Raw genomic sequence first — 10027 nt, forward strand, 5'->3', positions numbered from 1 at the left:
CCGAACACCTTTATTAATCTAAAAATAAAAATCAATTGACCAGCTATATCGAGGAGAGAGGGATTTTAAGCCAAGATCATAATTTCTTGGCTTACACTGAACTAAGAGTTCCGAGCCTGAATCCAGATCGTTAGTGATGGAAAGCTGTGTTCTTTTTGTACAGCAAGCATCGCTCAGGGTTATGAACAACATGAACAGTGGTAGTGCCTTGAAATATTTAATGAAAGAAATCATGTAAGTATTGGGGTTTAATAGGACTTGATCACCTGGTAAGTGCTTTGCACAAACTCAAGATAGAGCTTTTAAGGCGTTTTTTTTCTTTTTTCTTTTTTTGTGTTTGAGTGCAATTTAAAAATGTTTTTAGATTGAAAAAACATGAATTGATATTTTTTTAATATTTTTTTATAATTTTAATATGTTAATATTAAAAAATCTAAAAAATTTATTTTGATACATTTTTAAGTTGAAAATATTTTTGAAAAGTATTATATATAACAATATCAAGCAAAATCATATTGTATAAGGAAAAACAGTAATCATTTACATTAATTTTCATATTTATTAAAATATTAGTTGTTGTCGTTGTTAATTTTTTTTTATTATTATTATTATGAAATAAAAAAGAACTAGAAGGGCTTGATTTTTTATTGTAGTGACCAACGGTGAAAAGCCAAGTTTTTTTTATTATTATTTTAGTTCTTATATTTGTGTGGATGTTTTTTAATTTCATCTTCTAATATTGAGTTTATTGGGTATTGGACTTCATAATTTACTTTGATTTACTTTCTATGGAGTTTTCTGGTCTCACGACTCATATCACAAGTTTTGCGGGTTAGCTGTGTTAACTCAAGTTATTTTTGATATTTTTTAATTATTATTTTTATCAACTTCATTCTTTAACATTGAGTTGATAGGGAATTGAGTTTTATAATTGTTTTTTTATTTATTTTTTATGGAGTTATCATGGTCTCATGACCCGACTTCTGAGTTTTATGGGTTAGCCGTGTTAACTCAGGTATTTTTTTTTTATCTTTTTTTAAAATTGAGTAGTTATTTTTTTATTTTATCCTTCAATATTTGATTTATTGGAAATTTGACTTTATAATTCTTCTTATTTGCTTTCTATAGAGTTATCTCTGTCTCTTGACTCAGGTTTGGCAGTTTAACCCTAGTTGACTCGGGTTTTTTTTGTCTTTATTTATTTATGTTTTTTACTTTAATCCTCCAATATTGGGTTAATTAGGAATTGAGCCTTATAATTTTTTTTATTTGCTTTCTATAGGGTTATCACGATCTTATAACCCGGGTCACGGGTTAGCTCGGATGACCGCGTGTTTTTTATCCTTTTTTTAGTTGATTTTGTTTTTCAATTTCATCCTTCAATGAATTGGGTTTCATAATTATTATTTTTATTATTTTTTGTGCGGTTATCATGGTCTCATAACCCGGCTTCCGAGTTTTGCGGGTTAGCCATGTTAACTCGGGATTTTTTATCCTTTTTAAATTGAGTTTTTATTTTATTTTATCCTTTAGCATTGGGTTTATTGAGAATTTTACTTTTTTATTTTTCTTATTTGCATTTTATGGAGTTTTCTAAGTTTCTTGATTCAAGTTTGGTAGGTCAACCCTAGTTGACTCGGGTTTTTTTGTCTTTTTTTATTTATTTTTTCATTTTAATCCTTTAACATTTGGTTGATTCGGAATTCAACCTTATTTTTTTTATTTCCTTTCTATGGTGTTATCACAATCTTATAACCCGGGTTACAGGTTAGGCCAGTTGACCGAAGGTTTCTTTGTTCTTTTTTAGTTGAATTTATTTTTTAATTTTATTATTTAATATTTGTTTGATTGAGAATTATACTTTGTAATTTGTTTTGGTTTGTTTTCTATGAGGTTATTTCAGTCTCATGACTTTATTGTTTGGTAGGTCGATTTGGGTGGGTTATTGTGTTTTTTTTCAAGCGATTTTTTTTTTAATTTTATCCTTTGATATTGAATTGATTTTAGGAATTGAGTTTCATAATTTATTTCGCTTTACTTTCTATGGGGTCATGTTGGTCCCATGATCTATGTTTGTTCGGTTAATCCGAGTTGACTCGCCTTATTTTTTTATTTAAATTTTGTTTTAATTTCATCATTTATTATTTAGTTAATTGAGAATTGAGTTTAATAATTTTATTATTATTATTTTCTATTGGATTATCAGGGCCTTATGATCTGGGTAACATATTTGACAGGTTAACCCGATTTGATCCGAGTCGATATAATATATTATCGTTTCAATATTTTTTTAAAAAATATATCATCTTGATTTTTTTAAAATTAAATTATATTTTTATCAATTATCTAAATTATTTTTAAATTTATTATTAATCAGGTCACATCAAGTTAATATTTATATAGTTAAAAAAATTATATCAAACATTTTAATATCATTGTTATATTAAAAAAACAATTTATCAAAGTCACAGCATAAGGTTGTCAATTTTCTAGTACTATATCTAATCACTATCTCTTTAAGATTTGTAACTCCAAGATTACACGGTGTTGCAGGGGACATTAAATGGCAAGCTTAAAAGGAAAATAAAAAATTCTAACTAAAAAATCTAGTAATTAGTCTCGTCTAAAGATAAAGAATAAGGTATTGTTGGGTTAATTTCTTGGAATAAAAAAGATACAGATAGAAACGATAAATTTATCTGTATTTTATATTTGGATTAATAGAAATTTATTTTAAAATTATTTCAATGATAGATTTATTTTATGTATTTGATTATATCTCTTCAATCAAACAAGTTAATTTGTTTTTTTGATGATTAAGTTTTTTGATTGAGTTTCAGTTTAGAATTTCACAGGTTGCAAATTTAAAAAGTTAACTTACGTTTAAGATTCGTATAGGGTTTTTTTTTATTTCATCATTCAATATTAAATTATTTTATTTTTTTAAACTCGTGATTTTTTAGTTTCATTTATTTAATTGGTGATTGAGTTTTTTATATGATTTTTCAAAAAAATTGTTTTTAAAAGAAATTAAAAAACTAAATTAAATTAATTGATTAAATGTAATCATGAGATGCTTAATTAATGATATTTTATTTGATTTGCTTTTCGAGTTGTTGCTTTAAGGCGCATGTGGTCTTTTTCGATATTATCGTGCAGCGTTCCACAATAGCGTTAAAATAATTTCGGTAAGCTCTTTCTTAGTGATCGAGTGGTGTCCATGATGGAGTAATGGTGAGTCGCCAATATGCTTTTCTTTTTTCTCCTCACATGTATGATGTTGGCAAGTCATTTTTCTCAGTTAATTATTGCTTTTTTTATGTTTGTTCTATTTATTGTCGATATCTTTTTTTAAAATTATATTATTAAATTAACCAACTCATTGAATTTAGTTAAATCAATGATTCGTGTTTCAGATTTTTCTTGTTTTTTTGAAAACATTACAATTGACTAAACATTTTTTTTATGTTAGAAAAACATTTGGATTAGCCTGCGACGTAACATGAGCGATCTATCTAATCATATTTAAGATATAGATTCCAACATGTGTTATCCTAAATGTTTATAATCTCCCAGCCATGACTATACAATGGGATTATATAGAGAGAGAAAGGGAATTAAGAGGGTAACTCCATTTTCATCCCCCAACAAATAACCTTTTAAAATTGGTTAATTTCATTTTCAATGTATCAGACATTAATTAATCAGGTTCTAATGTTGAATATTAATAATACCCTTGGATGGAAGGACCCGATTGAGAAATGTATGATACTTTGATGATCCAAATAAGAAATTATATAGTTTGGGCACCCATTTGAGATTTGTGTTTAGATTTTTTTCCGAATTAAAACGACTACACGAGAATATCAGTAGCCGCCTCACATAATTGAAGCAGGTCTCCACCACAAATTTATGAATTAAAATCGAAGATCTTCAGTCCAAGCAGGACATGGACGTGGAGCATATCAATATGCCCTAGCCCAATAACAAAAGGACACACTTTATATGCATACGTGTGTCTATTAATGTCAACTAACAGTGGGTGGTTCAAATGATTCAATGTTTTTTTTTAAAAAAAATAACATCCCGAGATCAAATTCTATGAATAAAATATATTTTTGAGAGTTTTATAATCGACTCGATCTAATTAAATTAATTAAAAAATATAATTTAATTGATTAGATCTTAAATTTATTCATTAAAAATTATCAATTCGACAAATTTTAAAACCACTAAAATCTTATATAGTTGTTAACTTTAAAACCTCAAAAAAAATAGTCAAATTATATATAAACTAACCTAAACACTCACCATTAAAAAAAAAAAATAATTCAGTGGACTTTCAAATACAATAATTAAAAAAATAATATATCTACGGAAAATAAATATAAATAGAGATAAGCTCAAATTCGAAGCAAATCATTGATATCCTTGTCACACTTTTATCATACCAGCACTCGTAAGTTGTATCTACTCTTACCAAATACCAACGTCACAGTAAAACAAAAAAATACTGTATTCTACACATGAAAATACACACATTGAGCCTCGTGATATCGTCAGCAATCCCATGTTGCGACACAAGCTAGATTCTTGAGGACATCAAGGTTTGGATCCCTTAACTACAGTGACTGGACATGGAGCATTTGTCACCACGTAGTTGCTGACACTCCCAAGCAACACCCTGCCATCAGCATAGTAGAAAATAAATGAAAAAAACATATTATTTTTTTAAATACTTTTGAAATACAAAAATATATTACAAAATAATAATATCTCCGAATACTTTTACTTTTCAGCATCTAAAAGAATAATAATGTCTTCGAAGACTTTTACTTTTCAGCATTAAGAATAAAAATGCTACATGATCTAGTATTGTTATAGTTTTTACACTCGGTCGGTTCAAAGTTTAGATTTTGGGTTTTGACTGGGTTGTTTGGGTTAATTTTTTTAAAAAAATTAAAACGATGTCGTTTTAATAAAAAAAAGTCAACGGGTTGCAACCGGGTTTTTAACCGGATCTTGCCGGATCAACCGGGTTGCTGGGTCACACCAGGTTTTTTCTTCCCTTATTTTTCTTCAACCTAACCCGGTTTTAGCCCCAGATCGATCGGGTCCCAGATTGACCAAGTTTAAAAACTATGAATATTATAATATTCGGTCAAATTTAAAGTTTTTTTTTAACTTGGCCAAAACCAGCAACACTCCAACTTCTTGACCACCTGATTGGTAACAGATTCGGATTTGATTGGAACCAGATTTTAAATTAAATATAATGAAAATTAATTTGGTTAACTTGATTTTACTTTTAAAAATACTTACAGCCACCTTGTTTTACTTTTTAAATATTTCCTTAAAATCATATCATTTTAAATTAATTTTTATGTCAACTCAGATTCATTCATCTAACTCATAATTCATGCCAAGTTACTTTTCTTAACAAAAAAACATCATGAATATACACATGAAATAAATGAACAAGTTGGAATTTGATGTTTTTAAAATAAATACAGTTTAAAAATGGGAGATAAACGGAAATGAAAAATGAAAAAAAAAGAAAAAGAAATTCACATAAGGGCACTTGGATTTGATTGACAAGAAAAATACCTTTTGATAGCACCTAAACCCCTACTTCCCATAACAAGAGAATCCAACTTAAGATCTTCCACAGCATCAATCAACTTCTCCCTTGGATCTCCCCAGTAGACCTTCGCCACCACTTCAGCCTGCTAATTAACCACACAATTAATCACCAAGAACATAAATAAATATATCATTTTGGCACCAATAAAAGACCAGATTATACAGAAAATTATAGATCAAAACTAGGATCATGCATGCATACATACCCCCTTGGTCCTTGAAACTGTATCAAGAATATCAAGAACTTCAGGATCATAAGTAAGCCCGTATTGCTTTGAAAAATTGATATCCCTGAATTCCGCGAGTGGCACTAAGGCTGAAAACTCGTAAAAAAAATTAAAATATTAGCTTCGTAAATAACTTAACAGAGTATAAATTAAATCCATGGATACATGCAACAGCTAGCTCTGAGTTTTCAGGACAAGAACAGGCAGTAAGAAATGGGAAAATACATACGTGATCCAGTGCCCCCAAAAAGCTGCTTCCTGGTATGATCAGCGTTAGGAGGCTGAACTTGGATCAGAATAATTCGGTCGCCTTCACCTATCAAATTCTCAGCCGCCCAACGCAGGGCTGCTTTGCTTGTAGAAGAGTAATCCATGCCGATACCAACCGTACGTGCGTTCTCCATCTCTAAAATGCTCTAAAAGAAAGATAGATTCTTGGAGTTGTTGTGTTTATTAATTATTGAATAATATTGGATGTCACAGTTTATGCCTCTTGAAATTCTTCTGGGGTTTGGATTATTTATTTATAGAGCAGGAGAGCAAGTTCTTGAAGCAACTAGCAGCATAAAAAAATCAAATTTGGGTAAGACTTTTCTCATAGAAAATAAATTTTGGACAAAGTGGGGGGATTTAGCATCATTAAAGATTGCTAACAGTGCCAGTTTCCTTCCAGAAGGTTTGTCCTCTTCATAATTATTAACATGCCTAAATATATTGACTTTTTTTGTGCAAATTCATATCCAATAAATTTTTATGGTAACCTAGGTTCACGGCTGTTGTTGTAACTTATTTTTTACCTTTTTTATTTTAATGATTTTTTAAAATTTTAAAAAAATACATTTATATGATTATTCTAATATTCTAAAATTGTTTTCATTCATTTTGGAGAGAAAATTGAGTGAAAAGGATAAAGTAAGCATTGCAAAATCATGAACATAAATAAAATTGTGAGAAAATAAAAGGGGAAAAAATAAGAAAAAAAATAAATAATAAATTAAAAAAGAGAGAAGAAATAAATGCATACAAAGTTTTGCTGAGAATCTCCACTATCACAACCAAGTAAAGATTGTGTTTATTAACCATCTAGTAGATGGTCAGTGGTAAAAGTTTGGAATCAAAGGATTTCCTCTCCTTGTGGTCTTAGGTTTGAGCCATGTAGTTGCTAATATGATGACTATTGAAGGCTTACATGGTCATTAACTTTTGAGCCCGTGGGATTAGTTGAGGTACGCACAAGCTGACCCAGACACCCACGTTAATAATAATAAAAAAAAATTGTGTTTATTCACTGTCCTGACATAAAAAATAAAGACAATGGAGATAAGATGTTTTTAGTTGAAAAAAAAAAAAGTGGGGGATATAAAATAAATATATCTCTGAAATAAATTTATATATTATTAAAATAGAAAATACAAGAAAATGTATCATCCCTTCTCTTCAATACTAAAACAATGACTGGGCTGTTATATAATTTTCATGTGAACTCCCTTGTTATTGGGCTTGTTTGCATGCATACTGTCAACATTGGGTCAGTATAGCATGTGGACCTATCTTGTCCATATGGATCTTATGAAAATAATTAATTTACTACCGACAAAAAAAAAAAACACACTGATATTTTTCATAAAAAAAAAATTACACGCCCCAAAAATAAATAAAACACACTGATATAATTTAGTCTCTAACTTGATTTATTTTCGATTAAGTCTTTACACGCCAAATTGTAAATTTCATTGGAATTGGTTAAACAATTTAAATAGGTGGGTAAATAAGGTAAAAGTTAAGTGAATTTAAATAGGTATACTAATTTTAAAATATTATCTATAAGATTTTTCTTTTTTATTTTATTTATTTTAAAAAATATTTCCTGGTTTTAGCATAAAAATCAAGATATTAAAATAAAAAAAGAAAAGAAAATTTCATAATAGATATATGATGTTTTATGAATGAATTATCTCAAAATAATATACCCTAATTTCTTGAAATTTTTTCTTTGGTTAGATTTGTAAGCCCCGTGAAAGTTTTATAAAATAATAAAGAATGGATAAACAAGACATCATGAGGATTTCATTTTGATAAAAATAAATAATGATTAGAGGGATTGTTTTGAAAGAAAAAAAAAACAAATTGGAACAGGTTGATATAAAGAATGGTATTAAATGTTAGAGAAATTTTAGGAAAATAATCAAATAATGAATTGAAGGTATTGTGATGCAAAATTTTAAATTTTAAAAACTTCTGTTTTTCAATTTATTCTTTTATCTTTGAATCTTGTTTTTTTTAATAAATGTGTTTTAATTGACCATCAATTTGAGCTTATAAATATGTAATTAAAAAAAAAGACTAAAAAACAAATCACCAGGACAATCCACAATAATTTATCTCTAGTTGAACAATAGCGTCGGAAACCATGCCTTTCAAAGTATTTCTTAGTTAATTAATTAACTATGTTATTATTAGAATATGAAGGTGAAGTTATCATACTGCAAACTAAAAAACTTGGAGGTTGTTTTTTCATCTTCTTTTTTATTTTATTTTGATTTCATTTTTTTTTCAATCTTGTTTTTAGACTTTTTTAACTAACCATCCAGATTTTTTGGACCGATCAAGTTGACAGAATCATGTTAAGATAAATCTCACGCATTTAATTTTAAACTTAGGCTAAGAAAGTAGTCAAGTTTGAAGTAGTTTTTCTTTTTCTAATTTTGTATTTTTTTTCTTATTGATTTCATCCTTAAATTTTTTTTATCGGTTATTTGGGTTGCATTTAAATCAAGTCAACTAGGTAATATGAGGACAAATCTAACATGTTTAATTTTAAATCCGAGTTAGACAAGGAGTTGAGGGAAATGTTTTTTTCTTTTAATTTTGTCATTTTTTCTCATTTTATCCCCATGTTTTTTTTAACAATTATCTAGGGTTTTTTTTACAAGTCATGTCGAATAACTATCATATTATTTAATTTTAAATCTGGGATAAGCAAAGATTTGAGTAATGTCTACTAAACTGAGTTTAATAATAATATTAAATATTTTTTTATAAAATATATTTTTCATTACATTAAACAAACTATTTAATCCGATTCGCAACACAACACAACACAACTTCTAAACTAGTATTTATGGATTTGTTCATGGCTTCATGGCATCCAATCAGCTGGAGAATAAAAAATCTAGCGGCTGTCTACCAGCCCACGTCTCAATAGAAAAATCGAAGTAAAATTTTATTATATAAGTAGATGCCTGTTCCCTGTGAGGGATCAAAATCCACCAAACTTGTAGCTAATGAATCTTTTATTTCACTTAATAATAATAATAATAATTAAAAAAAACCATGTCAGAAAATTAATGCATTAAAAACAAAGTTACAGAGTAGAATAACAATGAATCTGGCCTACCTTCAAGCCTTCTTGGCTTTTTGGTTGACATCAAGGTTTGTTCATCGGTGAATCCTTTGCATCTAAGCATCCATACACCTTTACAATTAGGAGCATTGTCCCTTAATTCTCACTCTTCAAATGCATATACTGACAACCAGAATGAGATCTATACTTGTTGAGAGAGAGATCTATCCCAACCCCCCAAATCAATTTTGTTATTTTTTTAGGCTTTATTTATTATCACGTCGTAGTGCGGTGGTATAGTATGATTTATATTTTACCTTAATATAAATTTAAAAATATTTAATTAATATTTGTTTATTATAATGATGTGGTGTGGTAGTGCGGTAATGCAGTATGGTTTATGTTTTATCTCAATATAAATTTAAAAACATGTGATTAATTTATACTCGTTATAATTTTATTTCAAACCCTTTTAGAAATATTAGTTACTAAAAGACTAAAATTTATATTTTTTTAAAATATATTTTTTCAAACCTATATTGTAAAAATTATTATAATAAAAGAGAAGAATAAAGAAATGTAATGGGGGAAAAGGGACATTGTATGGATTCAAACTCATAATAGTTGATTGGATTCACGTTAGAAGGAAATGGCTTGTTGTTAATTTCCAAGCATGAACGTGGGAATCACTTGTGTTGAATAGATACTCCATGATTTTCACTCAATCATCATATGGGTTATTAAAGTCCCTTTTGTCAAATGAAGGAAAAACTTTTAACTCTTTTTTTTTTTCTTTTTAAAACTTCTTTTCTCT

General features: G+C 28.1%; 1 protein-coding gene across 2 annotated transcripts; it reads right to left on the reverse strand.

Annotated features, from left to right (window-relative positions):
- Positions 1-4315: 4315 nt before the first annotated feature.
- Positions 4316-6472, reverse strand: LOC7494517 (universal stress protein PHOS32). 2 transcript variants are annotated; one of them, XM_002305221.4, is made up of 4 exons: positions 6100-6472; positions 5850-5959; positions 5608-5729; positions 4316-4684 (listed from the first exon to the last, which is right to left on the reverse strand). In XM_002305221.4, exons 1-4 carry the CDS (start codon positions 6272-6274, stop codon positions 4603-4605), a joined length of 489 nt encoding a protein of 162 aa, XP_002305257.4. In that variant the 5' UTR covers positions 6275-6472; the 3' UTR covers positions 4316-4602. The 2 variants fall into 2 exon arrangements, with proteins under 2 accessions (XP_002305257.4, XP_006384122.3); XM_006384060.3 differs by having other exon boundaries at positions 5608-5726; positions 6100-6466.
- Positions 6473-10027: the final 3555 nt, after the last annotated feature.

Source organism: Populus trichocarpa, chromosome 4, assembly GCF_000002775.5.
Source record: "Populus trichocarpa isolate Nisqually-1 chromosome 4, P.trichocarpa_v4.1, whole genome shotgun sequence".
Lineage (NCBI taxonomy): Eukaryota > Viridiplantae > Streptophyta > Magnoliopsida > Malpighiales > Salicaceae > Populus > Populus trichocarpa.

Coding starts and splice junctions, on each gene's coding strand:
- LOC7494517 (XM_002305221.4), bottom strand. CDS start 6,274: ATGGAGAACGCACGTACGGTTGGTATCGGCATGGATTACTCTTCTACA. Junction 5,960..6,099: donor TTTTGGGGGCACTGGATCAC/GTATGTATTTTC, acceptor ACGAGTTTTCAG/CCTTAGTGCCACTCGCGGAA. Junction 5,730..5,849: donor CAGTTTCAAGGACCAAGGGG/GTATGTATGCAT, acceptor GTGGTTAATTAG/CAGGCTGAAGTGGTGGCGAA.